Source organism: Perognathus longimembris, chromosome 11, assembly GCF_023159225.1.
Source record: "Perognathus longimembris pacificus isolate PPM17 chromosome 11, ASM2315922v1, whole genome shotgun sequence".
Classification (NCBI taxonomy): domain Eukaryota; kingdom Metazoa; phylum Chordata; class Mammalia; order Rodentia; family Heteromyidae; genus Perognathus; species Perognathus longimembris.
In genome coordinates, this window is record NC_063171.1 from 50,174,035 (window position 1) to 50,199,053 (window position 25,019).

General features: G+C 34.8%; 1 protein-coding gene across 1 annotated transcript in view; it reads left to right on the forward strand.

Moving 5' to 3' along the window:
• Window positions 1-25,019, forward strand: part of Ush2a (usherin) — a 618,626-nt gene that overhangs the window by 59,315 nt on the left and 534,292 nt on the right. The window contains exons 4-8 of the mRNA XM_048356772.1: window positions 4,398-4,461; window positions 6,227-6,521; window positions 8,078-8,262; window positions 10,498-10,719; window positions 12,189-12,282. Of these exons, the coding sequence (XP_048212729.1) occupies window positions 4,398-4,461; window positions 6,227-6,521; window positions 8,078-8,262; window positions 10,498-10,719; window positions 12,189-12,282 (860 nt within the window). The remainder of the gene's footprint in view (window positions 1-4,397; window positions 4,462-6,226; window positions 6,522-8,077; window positions 8,263-10,497; window positions 10,720-12,188; window positions 12,283-25,019) is intronic.

The following is a 25,019-nucleotide window of genomic DNA, read 5'->3' on the forward strand; positions in this document are numbered from 1 at the left end:
CTTTAATTACTCACTTTTTATACTTTCTTACAAGTCATGCATCTTTTCTTTAAAATCATTACTTTGAATTCTTTAGCCATTTAAATATCATTGGACATTTTTAGTGATTACCTTTCTTGATGTCTATTTATCTTTCTCTCTGTGTGTGTCTCTCTGTTTCTATCTTTGTCTGTGTGTGTGTCTCTGTCTCTCTCTTTGTCCCTTTTGGTGGTCACTGAGGATCGAACTCAGAGTCTAACATTTTCAGGGAAGGTGCTCTACCATTTGAACCATGCCTTCAGCTACATTTTTTTGTCTTAGTTATTCCATATAGTGTTTCACTTTATACTCCAGCTAGGTAGTGCAGGAGTCCTTCTAGCTTGTGGCTCTGTTTGCTGCTGGGGATAACAGATGCATGATACTGTACCCAGTCATTGTGCTTCCCTTGTAACTGGGATGGCAGGCATAAGCCTACTTACCCCATCACCAGATGGCATGGAGTCTTGTGGCCTTTTATGTCAAGCTGTGCTTGGATTATAGTCCTCCATCTCTAACTTCCAAGTACTTAGGATTACAGGCCTAAGCCACCCATGCCTTGTTAGGGATTTTTAAAAAAATATATTCCTTACCTTTATATGTAATATTGGAGGCTGCTCGTTATTCAGCATTTTTTTCTACTTTCAGAATTGATCATCTGTTTTTCATATATCTAACCATTTTTCATCTTATCCAGATGTACTATTGAATTCTCTACTGAATTGTTCATTTTTCATTTACTTACTGTATATTCATACATTCTTTTAGGCAAGATTTCCTTTAGTTCATTGATCATACTGAAACTACTGAGTTTAAAGTCTTTGCCTATTTAGTTTTAGGATTTGTTGCTGCTGTAGTTTACTTATTTAATGACCTTCCTTAAATACTTCTACTAATCTGTATCTTTCACCATGTATGGCCAGTGAAGTAGTGTGTGTGTGTGTGTGTGTGTATGTGTGCAGTGTGTGTGTGTGTGTGTGTGTGTGTGTGTGTATTCAAAAGAGGTGCAGTTGTCAAAAACTCCTTCCAAAAGCTTTAAGGCTGCTTGATTATTGACTATTTTCAAGACTATATTTGTGTGGTAGAAAGGAGAATGGAAACAGGGAAAGCTAAAATGTGACCCATGGTTACAAATATTTAACCATTTCAAAATAAACCCTCTCTACATTGTTACTAGTCCCGTTTATTTCCAAAATCCTAAAAATTCAGACCATCTTTCATAGTATAATCATTGCTTTAGTGGCATAGGGAATTTTCAGTTTTTGTTAGTTTGTCATTCCTGGTATAATCCTGTTATTTTCCAAAAATGTTTGAAATTTTATATTACTGCCACTTCTACAGTTTATTAATTTTATAAATAATATCTTATGCTTTTGTTGCTAATAGAAATGGACTTAAAACTTTTAATGTTTATGGATTGATATTACTTTTTTACTTATCCTAATTACAAAACTGTTTTTACTCTGTCTTTATGTGTTAGATTATTTACTCAGTTTTTGCATTTAAATAACTTTGCTCTGCCATGGAGTTATAATAGAGTATTGCTTCTATTCTGTCATGACCTATTTACTTTCTGACTACACAGCTATAAGGTCTTGCTTGTATGAGTCATGTCTATTTCCTTGATCAGTTTATAAAATTTAGAACTCTTGTCATGTGGATATTGTTTAAAATGAAATCCCTTCATGCAGTGTTTATTCCACTGGATATGTGTTAAAAATTTGTACCTAGCAAAGGAATGAGGAACATCTACCCCTTATGATTGTGTCCTTGAAATATTTTATAGCATTCTCTCACCAAATTATAACTCTCTTCTTTGAGATGGATGATTCACATTAACTCTGGGTCTTTGGAAAACTTCTTCAAATTCTTAAAAAAAAATACTTCAGGTATGATTTCTGCACTAGTGGCAATGCTGGTCCTATCACAGACTCCAAAATGTAAAACTAAAATGGTTTTTAAAGGTTATAAAACCCAGCCCTTTTATTTTATAGATGATAAAATAGATTTCATTATCGCTCTGCAGCACAGCTTCCCTTTAACTATTATTAAAATATGGGAAGTGAATTCTAATTTATCAGCGTTGAAGGGGACACCTCCACTTCTAACATCCTGGTCTGGATTCCGTGATTTTTCAGCTGGATGACTGTAATCGCCTCCTAAGTGCCCCCTCTGCATCTAACCTTGTTCCCTTACATTCTATATCAACACTTTGGAGTAAACCCGAGACTGCCCATTCTCGGCACACAACCCTCCAGTGGCTTCTTACTTTGTTCAGAATATAAACCCAAATCCTGATGATGAGCTACAAGCCTTTCAACAATTTATAATTCCCTCTCCATTGGCCAGTTACTTGTCTTAATCTAATCATTCAGTAGCAGCTCCTTCTCTCATTCTGTTCTAGAATGCCAGCTCCTCGCACCATCTTTAATATGCCTAACATGTTCTTTAGGGGCCTATGAACTCATTATTGACTGGCTAGAACACTTTGTCTCTGGAACATCTATCTACATGAGTCACTTTCTCTCTCCTGTCATTCTCAATAAGAGTTCCCTTTGAACACACCATCCCCAATAACATCCAGTCATGTTCTCCATCTTACTCCCATATATTTTTGACCTTTGATAGTGCCCATTATATTCTAACACATTATAAAAGTTACTTGTTTACTGTATTTATCAGCTTGAATTCAGGCTTCATAAAAGCAAAGGAATTCTCTTGCTAACTGATATCTCTTTGGCAGCCATGAAATTTTCTGGCACATAATCTGTTCCCAATAAATATTTGTGAATGAATAAATACATAAAAAATGAAGTCATCCTCACATTCAGTGCCATGGTTCAGGCTTTGACAAAACCAGAATGTTCATCATTTGGCTGTCTTTCGGTGAGAGTAGACCTTCCAAAATCATGAATGATTAGCTTTATTTGTTATAATCTGGTTTCTTGAGATTAAAAAAAATTCTCCCTTGGATGTTCTGTTTTAAAACATTTTAAACAATATGTTATGCTCAGAAAATAAGCCAGAAAACATAGACTATGAGTTATAAAAGTATATATTTTGCTTGTGAGTAATGCATGATCATAAAAATAGGAAATAATACTGTACGTTTTCTCTGATTGCCATGATCAAGTGACTTAAAATATTATAAATTTATATTCTCAGAGTTCTGAAGCTATATGTTCAAATTTACATGTCCTCCTGACTATGGCCAATTGGACAAATTGCAGATCTTTTTGAGTTCTTTGCTTTTAGCTGCATCCTTTCAATCTGGGTTTCTTATCACCTGGTCTGAATATTGATCATTGTGTTCATGTGGCATTTTCTTGTATTAAGAATACTTTAATGACTGCATCTTCAGTTTATCACATTGGCACGTATCTTACTTCCAAAGAAAGTCATATTCACACATATGAGGTGTTAAAGATTCTAGACACTGTTGGTGAGAACATAATTAAGCCGAGGACAATGAGGTTAATGATGAACGTGCATGATTGAAACGTGGTGAGAACCTTCCTTTTGCTCCAATAATCAATGCAGCTCAGAAGCATTACTGCCACTTAGTTTTTGTTGAGTCTAAACAGTTCACAAGTCAACATTACAATTATTTGGAATAGCTTATATTCTCACCTTAATCTCACACTTCTTTATTTTTCCTAAAATGATCAATTCCTACTTTGTGTTTGTTGCCAGGAAGTTTGTTTAATGTATGTTCACATGTCATATGCTTGAAAGCATATAGCAACCAAATTGTAGAGATGAAAAGAGGATAGACTCTAGGTTCACGCTAAAGACAAATTTGATTTGAGAAAGCCATTTGTTAGTTCAGTAAATAAGTAGGCTAAAATAATTACTTTGAAATTAATTTGAAATCAGAATTGCAGTAGCTATAGTGATAACTATTATTATAGCTATCACATAGAATTGGGAGTTCATGTAGATACAGGACTTTTACAATTTGACATGGCAGTGATACAAATGTCAGAGATTTAAAGAGAGATTACTAATATATATTTACTAATAAATATTTATGTAATATAAATTATATATACTTATACACACACATACACACATATGTAGATGTATATAGTGCCAGCCCTGGGACCTGAACTCCGGGCCTGTGCACTGTCCCCGGACTTTTGTGTGCAAGGCTATCACTCTTAACACTTGAGCCACAGCTCTACTTCCAGATTTTGGTGGTTTATTGGAGATCAGAGTCTCACAGCTTTTTCTGCCTGGGCTTGCTTTGAATTAGACCTCAGCCTTCTGATTGGCCAGGATTAGAGATGTGAGCCTGAACCACCAACACCTAGCTCATTAAAATATTTTAAGCCATTTCTAGGTAAACTAAATTCTCTCATATACATACAAATACCTTGCAGGTTCAGAGAAGTTTGTTGGAAGAATGCAGGATTTTCGGTTATACAAAGAGACACTTACAAACAGGTAAGACAATGTGCTATTATAAATCTATAAGATTATAGCATTTTCCACCCATACAGTATTTAGTGAAAAGATACCTAATTATTGTTTACAATATTTCCTTTGGTTTAGTATACACTTGCTCTTTTTCTTTTTTTAGCCAGTCCTGGGCCTTGGACTCAGGGCCTGAGTACCTTCCCTGGCTTCTTCCCGCTCAAGGCCAGCACTCTGCCACCTGAGCCACAGCACCCCTTCTGGCCATTTTCCATATATGTGGTGCTGGGGAATCGAACCAAGAGCTTCATGTGTAGGAGGCAAGCACTCTTGCCACTAGGCCATATTCCCAGCCCTACACTTGCTCTTTAATGGTGTTATTTTATCAGTAATTTTTTTTATCATATGAAGTTGATTATCAACAATCTTCTTGAAAAACAGTTAATTTAGAAACATTTTATAAAAATTAGAATCCATTTCAATATCCATGATTAGGTAGAAATCTTAGGTAGATAGGTTCCCAGTAGTTCAGAAATTTGAAGATGGGATTCTGCTAAACGTGATCTCTGAGGTTGTTTTCCCAACTTAGGATCCAATGATGTCAGAGTATATTGTCATATGGATGAATGAAACTTATTTATTTTTGTGAAGGCGAAGAGGAAGAATTTTTTAAGTTGATAGTTATTTAAGGGATATGTGGACCCATGTGGTGATTATATATATAGCACTCACAGATTTGAGAACTGTTGCTCCTGAGCTGGTGATGTGGTCTGTGGCAGGATCCGTGATAAATACACAGTTTATTATTAGTCTACATACTCAGAAGATTTCTGAACAAGTGATGCTGTAATACTGAGAATAAAAACACAGGATAGCACTCATCTTACTATCTTTCAGATCTTTTCTAAAATGTAGAAGAGCAGTGTCATAACAATTCTTGGGAATGAAATTTTTCCTGGGGTGTGCGTCAGGGAGGCAAAATATTTTTGGTATTGGATGGGGACTTTGGATCCCATTCAAAACCTAATGCCAATTGAAAAAAAAATGTGAGTGTTATTGAGAGATGTCACTTCATACAGTTTAGTGAATAGAAAAGCTGCCGGGTACCATTACTTCAGTAGAACCCAAAAGAGGAAATATACTTTCTCTAGTTAGACCTGGATGACAGATGCTGGCTTGTCTGAAATATCTGGAAAAGTGCTACGTGGAAGATTGCCTAAAATAGGATGACTAATTCTGATCTAGAACAAGTTTATTACCCTTAATGGAAAAAAATTAAATATAACTGTCTGGAATTGGCATTCTTGTTTGACGGTTGGCAGCTGGCATATGCTCTGAAGCCATTGAAACATTTCAGGAAGCCAGAATTTGCACAGATGAGTCACAGGAAATCATTGACAAATGGACTTGGCCTCAGTCCCTTCACCCCAACGAGAAGCAGATGAAATGCTTGTGTTCTTATTCTTCTTATGGCTGAACTGGAGACATTCATTATAAGTCTCATTACTTTCAAAATATTAACTGGCCACTCTCAGCAGTAAGACAATCTAAGTAAATGGTTATCTTCCATGTCACTACAAGTAGGCACAGGACATTCTATTTAAGTAAATATCTCGATCATCAACAATGATTCTTAGTGTGAGAAAGTAACACTTAAGATTTGCCTGGTTTTGACGTGTGTTATCTGAGAATGCGTATTCTTATCTAGGAGTTTTATTTTCTATTCTATTTTTCTTAGAAGATCTATTACTGTGAAGCTGTTTTATTTATTTATTTTTCCTCTTGACTCTTTCAGAGAAATTCTGGAGGTTTTCTCAGGAGAGTTGCCCCGATTGCACACTCAGCCGCACTGTCGCTGCCCCGGCAGCCACCCTCGTGTCCAACCATTGGCCCAGAAATATTGCATTCCCAATGGTGCAGAAGACACAACTGAAAACCAGGTGTCCCGGCTGAATCCTCAGGCTCATCCCCTTGCCTTTGTCAATGATGGCGACGTTGAAACTTCCTGGGTTTCGCGTGTGTTCACAAACCTCACCCACTTGAACCAAGGAGTGACTATTTCCCTGGATTTGGAAAATGGACAGTATCAGGTAGTGAGAAACAAAGGGGATATGGCAGCTGGAATAAGGGACTGAAAACCTCATGTCTTGAAAAGAGAACCGTGTTCTCTCAAAGCTGTGAAGACTGGAAACACAAAAGCAAAGTGTTGTCAGGCTATATATTCTTTCCAAAGGCTTTGAGGAGAACTCTTGCTTGCTTTTCCCAGCCTCTGGGTCTGGAGACTTCTGGTATTACTAAGATTGTGCCTCTTTTCTTGTTTCCTTCTCACTCTGACAGCTTTACCTATTCTCTCCCTTAAAGGTTCCTATATATCTATACATAAACATATTGGGTAGTATGAAAGTGGTTATAAATAAATTAACTGAAATATAATAGACTCTATGGAAAGCACAAATAGTGTAATACTTTAGAAAGATAGGTCAAAACCCAACAAAACCATCACCAGGAAATGATTATGTGCAAAAGGAAGGGGCAAGGAGCGAGGGGTAAAAGAATGCAGTCAAGAATTCATTGATTCATTGTGAAGCAGGAGCTGGTGGCTCATGCCTGTAATCCTAGCTTCTCAGGAGGCTGAGATCTGTAGAGCATGGTTCAGAGCCAGCCCAGGCAGGAAAATTCATGAGAATCTTATCTCCATTTAGCCACCAGAAAACCAGAAACGAAGCTGTCTGTGGCTAGAAGTCATAGAGTACTAACTTAAGCACTATTGTGCTACTTCAGCTACAACCCTTGACCCTGAGTTCAAGCCCCATGACCAACTCGCCCTCCCATCCCCTAAAACATACAAAAATTAAGAAATCACAAAATTAAGAAAAGGGAAGATGTTAGTTGAAGGGGTGTGCAAATATTGAAGGGGTGACACTGTTCAAAATGCATTGTATTCACAAACTGCTTTGTTAAATGGTACCTCTTTTGTACAACTACTTAAAGATATTTTTTTAAATTAAAAGAAGACTCTCCCTTAATCTGCAAAGATTTCATCTTGAGATCCTTAGCCTAATTAAATGTGGAAAGAACCAATTTCTAAATAAGGTTGGGTTCAAAGGCATGTTTCAATTACTCCTTGTACACATTTATTTGCAGCTATGAAACAACTCTGTTGCAAAAAAAGCGAACTAGGTAATTGGATATTATCTCCCTATAGTAGAGTTTTGTAAAGCATGAAATCAAATATCTAAAAGATTCCATGCAAGGCTTAATTTTTAAGAATTTTGTGTCAAAATGATATTTATGAAATGCTACAGCATTCTTTCTTTTGTTATTAAGCAGCACAAATTACTAAAACTGAGGTGCTTATTCAAAATAAGGACTTAATAAAAGGATACATGACATTTATTTCAAAGGAGTCATGTTCATTGTTACTGTCTCTATAGCAAACTTAATATTTATTTGCACTTTAGAAACTCCTTGAGAATAGAGACTAATTCATAATTATAAGTGTGCTGCATTGACTGTAATTCTGGGTTTTGTGTGTTCACAAAATACCTTCATAGTTATGAAGAAGTTACTCATGTTTGAATGCCTCAGTTCCATTGTTTGATTTATACTAAACTTTCCATACAATAATAGACTCATCTATCTCCAGGTGTTTTACATTACTGTCCAGTTCCTTAGTCCACAACCAACAGCCATTAGGATTCAAAGGAAGAAGGAAGACAGCTCAGATTGGGAGGACTGGCAGTATTTTGCTAGAAACTGCAGTACTTTTGGGATGGAAAACAATGGAGATTTGGAACTTCCTGACTCTGTCAACTGTCTTCAGCTTCCTAAGTATGAATTTTTGAAGACTTTTTAAAGTGCACATCAATTACACTAAGTAAAGTGTTTCATTGTGACATTTTCATTGTCTAATATAATTCCGTCATCTCTACAACCCTCTTTTGTCTCTCTAATCTCAATTCCCCTACCCATCCCTTTTCTTTCCCTAAATAGGCCAGCCATCTCTAATTTCATGTCTTGTTTTTTGTTTTAATATAGATTTAGCATATGACAGAAAATGTGTAATATTTGTCCTTTTGAACCTGGCTTATTTGTCTTAAAATTATTGGTCTCCAGTCCCACCCATTTTTCTAGCAAACATTTCATTCTTTTTTAATGGGGAGAGTAAACATCCATTGAGTGTATATGCACTTGGTTTTATCTACTTATCTGTAAGTGGGAACCAAGGACAATTTCATGCCTTGACTATTGTGAATAGTGCTGCTTTTAATATGGGTGTACAATATCTCTTACATGCTGACTTCAGGAATGTGCCAAGAAGTCCATGGAGAAGTAAAAACCTGTATCAAATGATGGTTGTATTTTTAGTTTTTTGAAGAATTCCATGCTGATTTCCATTGTGCTGCACTAGTTTGCACTTCCGACAGGCTGGGAGGCATCCATGGCCCCCATATCCTGATCAGTGTTGTGACTCGTTTTCTTGATAGCCATTCTGACTACAATAAAATAGAATCGTCAATGTAGTTTTGACTTGTATTTCCTTTTGGCGACAAATGTTTACGATTGTTTCCATGTACTCATTTTGTCATTTGTACTTCTTTTCAATTTATTTGCCTTTTGTTATGGAACTATTTATTCTTTGGTTCTATTTTGAGTTCTTTATATATTGTAGATATTAATTCTTTGTCAAATGAATAGTTGCCAAGCATTTTTCTCCCATTCTGAAGGCTGGCTCTTCTTCTGATAAGTGTTTTCTTTCTTCCACAGAAGCTTTTACATTTGATGCATTCCCCATTATCAATCCTTGCTCTTATTTTCCAAGTTATTGCCATCCTATTCAGAAAATTATTGTTTAAGTATATAGTTTGAAATATTTCTTCTAGTAGTTCCAAAATGACCGGTCTTGCATTAAGGTTTCTGATTCACTTTGAACTGATTTTTGTGCAAAGTAAAACATAGGTATTCCTTTTTTTTTCCCTCTACATATGAATATCTAGATTCCTCTGTACAATTTGCTGAAGAAATTGTCCTTTCTTTAACATATGTTTTTGTCATCTTTGCCAAAAATCAGATGGCTACAGGTTTATGAGTTCATTTCTGGCTCCTCTATTTCCTTCCCTTGGTCTCCATGTCTGTTTTTGTGCCAATACCATGATGCTTTTGTTATCAAAGCTTTATAGTGCAATAGGATACAAGGAATGGTAATGCCTTCACTATTACTGTTTTTGCTCAGGATGCTTTGGTTATTTGAGTCTTTTGTGGTTCCATAAGAACTTTAGGATTAGTTTTGACTTTCTGGGATGAAAAGTCATTGGATCTTTGATCATGATGACAATGAATTTGTAGATTGGGAAATTTAATCAATTGCAGAACATGAAACTTGCCAATCTATGAACAGGAGAGTCTTCCATGTAGTAGTGTTTCATCAATCTCTTCATGATTTTAGAGATTTGGAGTGGTCATTTACCTCCTTGCCTAGGTTTATTCCTAGTCTATTTTTTAAGTTATTTCGAATAGGATTGCTTTCCTGATTTTTTTTATCTCAGAATGTTCATTTTTATTTGTGTTTTGCTGTTTGTTTTGATTCCAGTTTGTTTTTTCAGTGAGGGCATAGAACCCATAGCCTTAGACATGGTAGGCTCTTGCTCTACTACTGAATTATATCACAGATGAATGATTTAGTAACAATATAAACTAGCCAAGTGAATGGGTTGGTAGACACTTCCTTTCCTTATTGATTTTCTTAACATGCCTATCTAAACTGAATTTCATACTACATGCACAGGCCTTGTAAAATAATTTACAACATATTTTATTTGCAATCTACCTGAGATTTTGCAATCATACTCATTTTGTTTAGCAAGTTATCTACCTTTACAGAATTTTTATTGTGTTCTGATGGATTTATTCTACTTGTACTTGAAAATAAGTAGAATATATATATATATATATACATATATATTTAATCCAGAGCTTTTATTGGTATTGTGCAGTCATAATTCACTATTAATTTCTATTTGATAAAGACATTGAATGTAGTTTAATCATGTTGATTTTTCTCAACAGTCTTACTCCATTTTCCCACGGTAATTTCACATTTAGCATCCTGAGACCTGGATCAAAACCTCGTCCTGGATACAATAACTTCTGTAACACTCCATCTCTTCAAGAATTTGTAAAAGCCACACAAGTAAGACTTCATTTCCATGGACAGTACTATACAATGGAGACTAAGTTTAATATTGGACACAGATACTATGCTGTGAGTGAAATCACCATCACTGGGAGGTAATGTTCATTATCAACATGACAATGGGAATGCGATTGTGTTTCCAATGAGGAATTTGCTGGAAATATTTTAATATATAGTAACTAAGATTTTAGAGTAAGCTCTATTTAAATCTTCATATTTTGAACTTGTTTAAGTTCTCTGGAAAGATATTTTCTGGGGGGAGAAGGTATCGGCCAGTACTGGGGATTAACTCAGATTCTTAGTGCTGTCATATAGCTTTTTCACTCAAGGCATGTTTTCTACAAGTTGAACCATATGTCTGCTTTTGGATTTTTGTTTGTTAGTTGGTGATAAGTGCCATGGATTTTTCAGCATGGATTGGCTTCTAACCATGGCCCTTAAATCCTCATCTCTTTGAGTAAGTAGGATTTCTGGTGGAAGCCACTGGCATCCAACTGAAAGATTTGAATATGAAGCTTTTTCTGTACGTTATATAGCATTGTTATATTGTACATCGAATCTGTTTGAAACTGGGTTCAGAAGGTATAATACTCTGAAGGTAGGGAACGAAGCTCAATGGTCCAGCATTTACCTAGAACATGTGAGGCCCTTGCTATCAGCTTCAGCATGGCAAAAAAACACTCATGATATTCTGAAACTAGTTAATCTATAGTTGATCATATATTCTACTGAGTTTGTATTTGGAATGTAATTTTTAAATGCTCTTGACAGCAAAGGAAAAAAAAACTGGATGTGGAATTGCAACTATAGTATTGGATTGTTTGGGTGAAAATGGCAAGGTTCTCATGAGTTCATAGTTCCCAGTTCCACGGGAAATATTGGTTTACCTTTAGAAGAAACATGTTCTCTGCCCTTAGTAATTTACAATTTTTTATCATAATAGAATAAAACTTACAGAACTTTTTTTAAAAATAGCTACAAGCTAGTCATCTTACTGTTTAATTGGAAAGTGTATATATGTAATATATTTAAAATGGACTTTTCCGTAAGAAGGATAATTCTTGTCAGAAAGGGATACCTTTTAAAAATATCCAGAAAGCCCCTAAAGAGACATTTTTAAATGTCCATTTTACATTAAAAAATCGTCAAGCCCAGAATACCAATATGTGTTAAGGAATAGTATAATGAATACATAGAATTATTAAATATTCACTGTCCGATTTTAGAAGGAAAGATGATTTATTCTAGACCATGTAGTCTTAACTTAAATAGTTTCAGCAGGTTCCTTCTTTTCAGAAATTTGCTGCATAGTTGGAAAAGATACACATAATCACACCCTCTTTTTCAGGATGACTTGAAAATTAGCACCACAATGTAGTGTGTTGAGATATTGATGGCAGTTCTGATACTTTGGGATTCATTCAACTCTTTAATACATAAGCATGTGATTAAGATGCTTGCTTGTCTTCCTTATTTGGCTCACATAGTACATATATCCATAGGCCCTTGAATATATTTACAGTTGACTTGTTTCTTAGGCATCATGTTGTGTTTATATTCACAGATGCCAATGCAATGGCCATGCTAATAACTGTGACACCACAAGCCAGCCATACAGGTGCATTTGCTCACAGGAAAGCTTCACTGAAGGATTTCAAGTAAGTTGTTTTACACATGGAGATCTTTGTAAAAGAACAGGAATGGTGTGTATAAATTCTACAATCTTGCCTTGGTTCTAGCTTCTGAAAATATATACACAGAAATTGGCATGTATTTTAAATTACAATTATTGCAGAGAAAGTTTTTGTATAGAAAAGTAAAAGCTATTAACAGAGTCAAAACTATTGTTTTCAAAAAAGTGTCAAGTAGAGAAATTGCAGCTAACATGTAATCCTGCTGTGTTGCTTTCCATTTTCATTAATTTCTCAGTCTATTTGTAACAGAACACTATTTAATGTTTTTGGAAAGTCTGACATTTTAAGCACAAAGTTTGATTTCCTCATCTAAAAAGATGTAAGCCTAAAGGTATCTACAGAAAAAAAGGGTCATCAGATGCAAGTAATCCTTGTGTTTTTGAGCCAATCAGACTTAATTGTTTCTATCAAGAAATTTAGGTAATTGGTTTCAATATCTACAGTAAAATGACTCAGGAATTCTATTAACTCAGGATAGTTTGGGGGAATTTTCATAATTGGCATGAAAATTTAGCTGGGTTTTTAAGAATAATAAGAAAATGAAAAAAATATTTGAAAACATGCCATATAGGGCTGGGAATGTGGCTTAGTGGTAGAGTGCTTGCCTAGCATGCATGAAGCTCTGGGTTCAATTCCTCAGTACCACATAAACAGAAAAAGCTGGAAATGGTGCTGTGGCTCAGGTGGTAGAGTGGTAGCTCAGGAACAGTGCCCAGGTGGCCCTGAGTTCAAGACCCACAAATAGACAAAAAAAAAGTTCTATGTTCTAGTTGATAGAACAGTCCAACATAAAATGAATGAATACCCAGCATAATAACCACCATGATGATGAGAGGAGGTACAGTACTGTGGATTCCTTAGTAAACATTGTGCGAGGCATTTGGCTATGGATGTAGAAGAATATAAAGATAAAGCCCTACTATATGGCAAATCTAAAAGTTGACATTAAAATGAACATTGAAATACAACGCTGAAATGAGAACACCTAAACCTATCAAGATAAAACTAGCAGAATATTTCACAATCTAAAGTGAAGCACTTTTAGAAGACGAACAAGTGAATCACAAACAAAAACTATGAGTCACAAAGGAAATTCGTGGTATGCCCTGTCTTGTAAGGTAATGTCTAAAATTCTCATCACTATGAGGTCTAACATAACTGCAGTGAAGTGATAAGGGATGGATTGATATGTCTCACTTGATATATATCTATATAACATTGATGTATGAGAAGGTAAAAGAATCAAGATCCCAATACATAGAGAACCCTTAAAAATACCAAGAAAAATAAATACACAAACAATTTTAAAAGGAACAGTGATCATATTCAATAAACACCAAAAGCTTACCCATCCTCAGTTGTAATCAAGAAAATGCAGCTTATAATAAAATACTGGTTTTAATCTCTTAAATTAGTAAAAGGTTTAAAGATTGATAATGTTTATTACTTGTAAGAATTTTAACCTTGTATTCCTCACTGTGGAGACTATCAAGATGTTTCTGAGGTAATTTGACCAAATCTATTGAAACTAAAGTTGCAATTCAGTCCAGTACATTTTACAATTGCTGCTTTGCAAAACAGAAGTTCTCAATGACAGTTGTAAGAAATGGTTATGTTTGTATCCTTTCTATTCCAGAAATATGGGCTAATATGCTAATGCATTTTACATTTTCAGATAATAATGTTTTCTTGACTCATCTCCCCCAGCTCTACACCTTCCCCTACACTTGTGTCTTGGCTAATCAGTTCAGTTCTATACACAATTTGTTTTGGAACTTTGAGGTGCATTTTATTTTTTAATGGTACCCATGGCTCACACCTGTAATTCTAGCTACTCAGGAGACTAAGACCTGAGGATTGCAGTTGGAAGCCAGCCCTTACAGGAAAGTCTGTGAGACTCTTATCTCCAAGAAACTATTCACATAAAGCCAGATGTTTCCTGTGGCTCAAGTGGTCAAGCAAAAGAAACCTTGATTTCAGCCCCAGGGCAGGAAAGAAAAAAAAGAAAATTATCTGTGAGGTTTTAGGTAAACTCCATTTCTCCCCACTTTTAATTTGATTGAGTTTGTTCTCAATAATAACATTAGTTTATATTGTTGCTCAATGGCAATAACATGGTCCATAAGTCAAGCATTCTCTAGCACATTTATGATGGTGTGTGTGTGTGTGTGTGTGTGTGTGTGTCTGTCTGTCTGTCTGTCTGTCTGTCTATCTGCCTGCCTGTGTGAAGTTACTGGAGGTTAAATTTAGAGCTTCTTGCCCTCTCCCAGTTTTTTCACTCATTACTGATGCTATACAGCATGAACCACATCTCCAGTTCAGCATTTTTTTGCTGGTTACTTGAACATAGAGTTTCATGGATGTTTTTGCCCTGGCTGGTTTTAAACCTCAGTTCTCAGATTTTAGCCTTCTAAGTAGCTAGGATTACAAATGTGAGCAACCAGTGCCCGGCTTGCAGTAGAGTCCTGCTCGTTCAGTTTCAACTCAGGTTCTTTGGTGTGGTTATGATTTCATTTCTTCTGTGTGCTCAAACTACCATTTTCATGTACTAATTTAAATATCTGTTTGGAATCACTTCCCAGATCACTGCTTTGTATGCTGTGCTTTTAATGAATACACTCACACTTCACCCATTAGTGAGTAATTGTATTGGAAGAAGAAATCTTACATTGTTTTGGATATCTAGCACATGGTGTCTTTGAATTTACTTTGATGAGTTTATCATGAGAAGTCTTTAAAAAAAACTACTTTAATAAGTAATTGAATTCATGGGCAACATTATTGCTACCTAGGGGAAGTAACTGAATTAACTTGACTAATTTACTCATCATTTTGTGTTTAAGTTTTTTACCAATTTGATTTGATGTAGATGGTAAGGTTACTGTTATTCTATTTTTCTCATTCTCTCCTGTGAACCTCAAACATGAGAATTTCTTCTTTTTCCTTGTAATTATTTCTTTGAATAAATAGCTTTCCATTTCTCCCTAGTCTGTTAACAACTCAGTTTAAAAAAATCCTCTGGGATGAATTTAATGAGGTATCCTGAACTTGAATGTCTCTAGGATGTTGAACTTAAGCTCTAATGCTGCCATTTCCTTTACTATAATAATAACACTATTTTCTTTTTATCCTGACATGTTGTCTTTCTTGGCTTTTCTGGCTTTATGTTACTAATGCAACTCATCTCAGCCTCCTTCCCTCCCACCTCTTTGCCCTTTCTCTTTTTATTTTTTCCTTTATTGCCTTCCTCTTAATATCCTTTCTCAATTATTTTTATATTGGTTACATTGAAGTTTTTGCTATTTTATGATTCATGAGTGATTTCATGCTTCTCCTTAAAAATAGAGGCAGTAAATGAATTAAGGCTCATGATTGGTTTCACAAGTCAACTTGGGATTTTCAGACTTGGCTTCCAGTAGTGACACTTGGATTATGAACTGGTGGCCTAATTAAGTATAATTTAGGTGGGTAATGTATTTTAATGCTTCTTATTGAGATCATAAATATTGTTTTGGAAGCAAAAGTAAAATTGTATTATTTTTTCTTTTGGTCTTATTCTGATAATTCAGAAATTTAGCAATAAATTACATATCAACAAATACAATTTACTCAGTGAACTTCTGCAAATGATGTTGTAGGGAAAAAGTCAATAGATTATTAAGTTGAATGATTTCTCAGTTGTATAGTATTTTCAACAATTTGTTAAAAGTGAAACATGATTTTATGAAAGCATTCATAGGCCTGACATATTCACTTTGTTATCCAAAATATTGTAATTCCTAAGAAAAGTTGACTTCTAAGAAAAGTTGACTTGACATCATCTGAAAAGTATTGCTTATGTTTTTCTACTTTTGAAAAGTAATAGGTTATGATTTAGATTGTTCATTTTCTACTAGAAGCCTTGTTCATTTAAAAGACTTGATTGCAATCCACATAGTGTCTTTGATTCACAGCTTTATGCTAACCATTAATAATATTACTCAATAAACTAGAATTTTGTGAATTATATTACAGCAATTTGGCAAGCAGATGAAAATGTAAACCTTGAGAATATGGCAGTTCATAGTCTTTTCTATGAGAAAGTGGTTTTAGCAGAAGTGAAAAAAAAACAATGAATGAATTGGAAAGTATTTAAAAGAAAAAGGTAAATTCATGAGCAGGTAAATTCATGACATTCTTGGGAATTTTCAGTTTGAAACATTATTCAGTGGTTTTATAAAGTTGATGTCACAAATTGATGATTATCATTTATTTTCTAATTAGTATTTTCACAATTGATGATTATCATTTATTTTCTAATTAGTATTTTCACCTTTATATAAAACTTTTACTAATCAGAAGTTAATCTAAGACTATGTCCATGTCCTTCCGTGGCAAGCTGGTTGGCTCAGGGTAGCAATCACCCTACTTGGAGCAGGATCATGCTTTGAGTTACGGCTGTGTTCATAAACATTTGTAGCCTTATGTCTAGGTGACTACTCCTAAATAAACTATGTTGCCTTCAAAGCATTTAGGATTTGGGAAAATTATAGACCTAAAGTAACTAAAAGATTGAGAATCAATAGAGAACATGACTACTACTTTTTTCTGACTAGAGCAACAGTATCCGTGTATTGTATTAAATTTGCCCATTATTAACTATTAGTTTTCTTATCCTTTCATGAACTAAAAACCAAAAAGAACAAATAAACAACTCAAAACAACGTATTACCAAAGACTCTGCTGATTCCAAAATGAGTTTAAAGCCATACCCGGGGTTTTGAATTTGAATTACTTTTTAATATAGTCAATGATTTTAGTACTTTTGGTTTTAGCCAAAACATCTCCCTTGTCCAGTGACTGTCATTAATAATGCTAACCCAAGCACTCTGGCACATTTTGGTATTGTATTGGCAATTTTAGTTCTTGACTTTAATGTATGAAACATCCCAAAAATAATGGCATATTTCATCAATAGATAAAAGTTTTACAGTGCTTGTTCTATTTCTTGCCAAGAATGACTGAAGCAGTGAATGATTAATTTACTTACCTTGCTTTTGGATTGATCCAAAGAAAAACAAATTCAAAAGAATAGATACTATTCATTAACTTTCAAGCAGTTAAACATTTCAAAGTAGAATTCAGAATTGCACGATATTGAACTAACATTAATCACAAATGGGAAACATATTGTCAAATGATGTATTTGATAACAAGATATTATCCTTGCTGCTACATGTATCTGTTTTACTTTAAAAGCACAGCTTTTAGTTTGAGATGATTTCAGAGTCACATATAGTTATCAGAAATCAAACAGATTTGGGTGCCCTTTCCTTGACTCATTTTGACCATAGTACCAGCTTGCAAAATGGCTCTTTGGTTTCCCATGTTAACTTTCTTAATGTGTGATTTGTATACATTGTATGCTATACAATGTAAATATAATTTAAGTGTCTATATATTTAGTGTGTGTAACTGTGTATGTGGGCACAATCACCACACCAATCAAGATATGTTTTCTTCCTTGCAAATACTTGAAGTCAATGTTCAAACTGGTTTTCTCTTACTACAGATTGAGTTCTAAAATTTTCTCACACGGAGTACATTGTTCAACAAGTTTCCTTTGGTGTATAGGCTTTTATATCTCACTCCACACTTCCCTTTTATGCATTGTTTCCTAATTATGTGTAGTATTTACTTTACTGCAATAAAATACGACTTTTCCACTAGGCCAAAATTCTCAAAAAAATACACTAAGGTCAAAAGGGCAGAAGAGAGCAGATTAGAACCTGAGAATTAGATATTATATGTCAAGGCTCATATGAGCATGTCTACACTCTACTTACTACTTTCTATCATCCTTTCCTTTCTCTCCTCTCTCTGTCTTTTCTGTCTCATTGGACTGGGGTTTGAACAAGAGTCCTTTACTTTTGCCTGGCATTTTACTTCAAGGCTGGAATTCTAGTGCTTGAACCCCACACCTCTATTTTTAGATTTTTGCTGGTTGATAAGAAGTAAGAGTCTCACCGACTTTTCTGACTAGACTGGCTTCAAACACAGTCCTAAGATTGTAGCGTCCCGAGTAGCTGAGATTACAGGCATGAGCCACCAGTGCTTGCTCTATTCTCTTATCTTACATTTTCTTATTTTAAGAGTTCAAGTGTTGATTGAATCTAGCTCTAAGAGACGTCATCGGGTGAAACTTACATCCTTCCCAATTTTCATTTTTCCTTAATGGTTCTGTTCACCTTTCAAGGGTTCCAGCCAAGAGTGATGCAATGATAGAGCCTGAGCCAAGCCCTGGCACTTTGTTGGCTACTTAGCTATTCTTTCCTCATGTTGTGACATCATTGCCCTCAAGGGTAGCCAAACCTGCACCGAGTAATTTATTAGTGACCATGAATGCTTCTCTTAGTTTTTGGCTCTAATTTGCAACCCCCTCATAACATTAATCATGGATGTTATGAATTAACTACAATCAAACTATCAGTGTACATTTTGTTAGTATTACAAGTAGCAGAGCCAACTTGAAACGTATTTAAAAAAAAATAATAAGCCTTTCTCCCATTCAGTAACTTGAATGGTGTCAACATCACACTCGATGTTTATCATGTAAATGATAATGTCCTACTTCTTTATAAGATATCTTTCTTAACGTTATTATGACAACTTTGCCTCATATTTATATGAAAAATCAGGCTTCACCACTATTTATTTGTCCACCCATAACCGAACAATTTTATTGTCAATGTATTTCCTTTGTGTGTCTTAACTTCTGTAGTACTAGACAATTAATTCCTTTGGCATAACTAGTATTCGGGCAGTTTACATGTGGCATCTATTTGAAGTACCTTTACTGAGCTAAGATCAGAAAGTAAATTTTCTCTTTGACACAGGTGGTCTTATTAATCTTTAAGAAACATACTTGCACTACTTCTTTCCCTGTGCATATGTATGTTAAGCACACTTAAAATATAAGTTAAAAACATGGAAAAAGAGGCGACAGGTAAGCGGATGAATGAATGGAGCCTTACAGCAGACACTAGAGATAATTAAAACATAAAAACATGAAAGGTAATATCAAAAGTATAAGAGTAACAAACTGTCCAAATTAGCTGATTTTCTGGTGATTCCCACCTATAATCTTAACTACTTGAGAGGCTGCAATCTGGAGGATTGTGATGTGAAGTCATCCCAAGCATAAAAGTTCATTAGATTCCACCTCTAAAATAAGCAGCAAGAAGCAAGGCTGTAGTCATGTCTAAACTGGAAGACTTCCAGCTACTTCCAGCTAAGCAAGCATGAGGCCCTGAGTTCAAATAATTTAATGACAGATAACTTAAGAGTTGATTTGAAAATCAGCCAGAGAGAAAACCACAAACTGTATCATGTAGCATTTGTTCGAGACTGATGATGAATTTCTTGATAGAAAACTGAAGCCAGAAGACAAAGTATAGAGAACCTTCAAAGTACAGAGAAAGCAAATAGCAAGTCTACAATTGTAATTGTAGTTAGAACACCCTTTTAAGACAAGGAAAATGAGTATGTTATTGTCAAAACAGTATTTATCAATACTATAACTATTAAAAAGTTTTTTTAGAGGCTGGGAATATGGCCTAGTAGTAGAGTGCTTGCCTCGTATACATGAAACCCTGGGTTCAATTCCTCAGCACCACATCTATAGAAAAAGCCAGAAGTAGCGCTGTAACTCAAGTGGTAGAGTGCTAGCCTTGAGCAAAAAGAAGCCAAGGACAGTGCTCAGACCCCGAGTTCAAGCTCCAGGACTAACAAAACAAAAACAAATAAAAGGTTTTTTTTTATTTTGTAAAGATATGCATTTTATAAAGGAGTATAATGCTTCTAGGAAAAAGCCATGATGTACAAGAAGTTGTGAGCTAGTAGCACATCAAATAGGTACATAATCATGGAAAATAATTTGCTATTAAATAAAACGTTATGTAAGGAGGACTGTGAGAATAGCAAGATATGAAATACAGTGTAAGGAAAAAGGTAAAGTTAACTTCCACTCCTCACGCCATCCTTTTGCACCCTAGGGTGGGAGAATTCTAAGTGTAATCTTTATAACCTTTAGCCACAGGGAGTATTAGAACTTAGACCTGTCCAAAAGACTAAACTTGTCCTTGCTACTTTCCTTCTTACCACATCACTAGAAACCTATGTAACAGAGTTCCCTTTCCAGGACACTATGTTTACTTTCAATCAAAAATTACAAGATACACTAAAAGGTAGAACACAAAACAAATGTTGGTTCAGAAGGCATAACTAATGTCATACTGTGGCCGAGGACAATGGTGAAAGGCACAAATGTAGAAGATCAAAACTCTATTTTCTGCTCAATTTTGCTATAAAAACCTGATCGAAAACATAAGACTTATTTAGAAAAAAAGAATGGCTTTTAAGAATGATTGCATTTGAAGTCATCAATGGTCCTTTAGATTATTCAGGAAGAAAATGGAACCAATTCAAATTTCTAGTATTTTCATTCCCAAAGGTAACACAAAAAGCTAGGAAATATAATATGTACTGATCTAAATTACAGAATCTATCAAGAGATTAAAAAACAACTTTTCATCCCAACATAAGGCAAAAAAAAAGAGAAAGAAGTAAAGGAAAACAATTCATATAAGAAACAAAAAATTTCCAACTAGATCAACAATCATAACAAATACATACAGTGACAAGCTTGTTAGAATTAAGGGATTGTCAGATTGTTGTCTGCCTAGAGCCCGGTTTAGTGTGGGAGAGTATCTTACCACCTACCCAAATTAAATTAATCAAGAGAAATAATATTTTACATATCAAACTTTATTTTTTATAGATCTAGGATCAGATACCAAAACGTTAGGACAGGCTATTGAGTGTTTTGCGATGCAATGCTTTTTTCCAGTAATAACTTTTGCTTGAACAACCCACTTTTCCTGCCTGCCTTTCCCTAAACAATACTATGAAATTATATTTTATATCTGTCAGAAGAGACAAGATTAAATAATATGTAAGTTCCAGGTACCAGTAACTGGGATCTCCATACTACTAATGGGAAGGCTCTAGCCCCATTGTCAACAATGTGCATTATCCAGATGGACACACTTTCAGCAGAGGATATGAGTAATGGTAGCTATTGCCTCAAGTGACTAGACTTCTTATAGAATCAGGACTGAAAATGTCCATGGATGGAGAGTAACTGCCTTTTATGTAAAAGTTAAAAGCATACAAAACAATATCAGGTTAACTAATGACACATAAAGTGCAAAGAGCAAGAAGTGCTTGTGAATATATACTACTGAATTCAAATGTTATAGATAGGAGGGGATATAATTCAGAGTCTTGTTTATAAAGTTGATAATTACAAGCATAGGATGATATTTATTGTACATGTAAATATGTTTATCATAAGTTTGCAACATTAATTTCATAAATTATGACAGTAAATTTACTAAGCTGCAAAGAGTATAGGTCACCCATGTTAAATATTTAAACTATCACTAAAGACAAGTAGGGGGTATTCAATTCAGTATGGAATACACATTACTAAATTCATTATTTCTGTGAATGGAGCTGTGTTCAGATTGATCACTTGGTACCTTTATTTATTCAACAAATATTTATTCAATGTCTTGCATGTATACAACGTTATGCCACAGTGTAGCCATTATGTCATGATTAGAGATGCAAGTATGTGAAAATATTGAAGGACCTTCATTTGTGAAATTCAAAAAAGATTCCCTGGCAGACACTAATTGCAATAATAAAAAAAGATGACTGTAGTGAAAAAAAATGAGTCTGGCTGGCAATTAGTAATTAGCAAATAGTATAAATATCATAGATATTTTAAAATCTGAAGCAAAAAAGTTAAATGCACCAGGACTAATCCAAGATTTCTATTCAGTAACATTACACTCAAAGCAAATACTAGATCATAGCTCCAATGTAAAGTGGCTTTAGATACAAATAGTAACGTAAATGGATTTTATGTAAACTAAGATTATAAATTCTTTAAACTTAATGAACAAGTATCATTCACTACACTTTTTGCAGTATCAATCTATATTTACAGATATATATTATTTTGACTAATTGCGTATGAAGAACATGTTTCCTTCTTTGAACTCCATTGTAAGTCAGTGTAGATTACCCTATGTAAGTGTGATCTCTCTCTCTCAGTATATATTTTCTCAGTATTAATAGGGTTACCTTATTATATTTTCAAAAAAATAGAATTAATTCGACTTAGTCACTACTCACATACTTGAGCCAACTATAGTCTTTCTCCTATACTTTTAGGGGAACTCAAGATGTCTACATGTATCTTTTTTATTCAGCATATGGAATAAGTCCCCTGATTAATGAGTTATTGGTCAGTAAAACTAAAGGAGAAATCACACAGCGAACAACACTCAGTGTTCACAATTAATAGCTAAGACTCTAGGCTCTTCATGCAAAGGATTTCTTCTCATTCAACCATTAGATACAAGTTTGTGTGTATGTGTGTGTGTGTGTGTGTGTGTGTGTGTGTGTGTGTTCAGGATGTTCAGAACACATATTTTCTGCTCACATATGTAGACAGCTAGTTATATTTTTAGAGAGAAAATATGTAGACAGAAAAGTACTCAAACAATACTGCACATGTCCTTGTATTTTTTTTGTAAATGAGGATTTTTGTTTTACATTATTATTAAAATTGGTCTCATTGGGAAATTTTACAATCCTCATTGTTATTTTGCTTTCAGAATTACAGAAAAAGCATTGCACAGCCAATAGCATTTTGCTGTTCTTAGAATTAGGAAGTTACTAAAAGAAACCACTTATTTACTAATTGAAAAGCCAGATGAGCTGTATACCTGTTAAGTATTCTTCATGATTGTTTTGCAGTCACGTCCAATTATAATTGGGGTCATTTAATTTCTTTTCTACCAGTTTCAACTCCTGGAGAGCAAATAAGTACATTGTATACATGGACACTTTAATTATATATGAAAATATAGGTAGGAAAAAGATAATTACAGGGAAGTGAATATGTCATTGAAATATACATAGTTCATCATTTCTCTCTTCTCCATGACAATTATACTGATAGTTTTGAATTTGCTAATTGAAATTACATAACAATCCATAGAATACATTCTCAGGTAAAGTATTATTGTGTTCATTTTAAAGCAATCCATAGTTTTTGTTAGCTTATTAATCACATTAAGGTAGATTCCAGTAACATGCCATCAATGCAGAGGCTGTTGCATCTTAACAAGTATTCATCACCTGTAGATAAGTCACCTACCATGTGAAAACACTGAGCCATTTGCTTCTGAGTTTCTTTTTTTTTTTTTGGCCAGTCCTGGGCCTTGGACTCAGGGCCTGAGCACTGTCCCTGGCTTCTTCCCGCTCAAGGCTAGCACTCTGCCACTTGAGCCACAGTGCCGCTTCTGGCCGTTTTCTGTATATGTGGTGCTGGGGAATCGAACCTAGGGCCTCGTGTATCCGAGGCAGGCACTCTTGCCACTAGGCTATATCCCCAGCCCCGCTTCTGAGTTTCTTTCTGTAAGGCACTTTGTATCTTCCAACCATTATCAATTATCATTGACAATTAATAAGCTTACCTGACATTACCTATATACTCCTAAAGAAACTTTAGCTGAGAAATGTGAGAACTCTATAAAGTTTTTACTTTTAGAGAGAAGAATTCTCTATGTCATAGCAAAACACATTGACATCACATCCTTTGAATGACAATTGAACTGCTAAATCCAAAGGAAAGGGGAATACCTTGAATACGGCTCATGATGATTCTGATTGCTAGTTAATAGTTATTAGGATTCAGAATCTCCAACCTGTGAGGAGAAAAACATTTAGAGACTTCTCAGACTCCTTACACCCATTTGTTTAGACTGCTTTGGAACAGTTTATTTGTTTCATTACCCTGACTTCTAAAACATGAACATTGTGTAATCGCATACATGCAGATTGACTTCTTGCACTTCCAATACATATTAGTCATTCTTTTAGCCAGGAGTAGAGTGACTTTCCTTTTGTTTCCAGGGATTTGCAGTCCTGTGTAGATTCCAAGCCGAAAGTGAGTTCACTCAGCTCCTCTCTCAGAACACGTCTTATCTCTGGAGCTAGAAGAACATGGTGATTTGAGACAAGGGGTCTAAAATGGAAAAATCTAGAAATGTAAATTGGATGTCTATAATGTGTGAGCCTGGGGTATCAAAAAGTAGTACACATGACCGGTCTCAGATACTCATTACATTCTAATCTACTTGGTAGTGGATGACCTTAGGATTTTAAAACATTTCCATTTCCATTCCTCAGTTTTCTCATCTGCAAAATGTAGGTAACAGCATATCCTACTTCCTAGTTGCTGGAAAAAAATTATTTAGCTAATAATGAAGCACTTTGGCCTGACACCACAAACATTAGCTTTTCTTAGGAATAGTACATGGAGAATAATTCATGGGGAAAGATATCTGTGTGTGTTTTAGTTGAGGGTAGAAGGAATAATACCCTAATTTTTTGTATCATTCATTCATTTAATTACTTAGTCATTTGTATATTTATTTATTTCCTGACTCAGCAAACATTTGGGTATCAAATACAATGTCTTGGGCATTATTCTGTGATTCATCGTATCAGTAAAATCTAGTTCGTGCTTTTAAAATCTCAGTCTCAACAAGAAAGTTGTTCAATATGCAAACTCTTAAAAATAT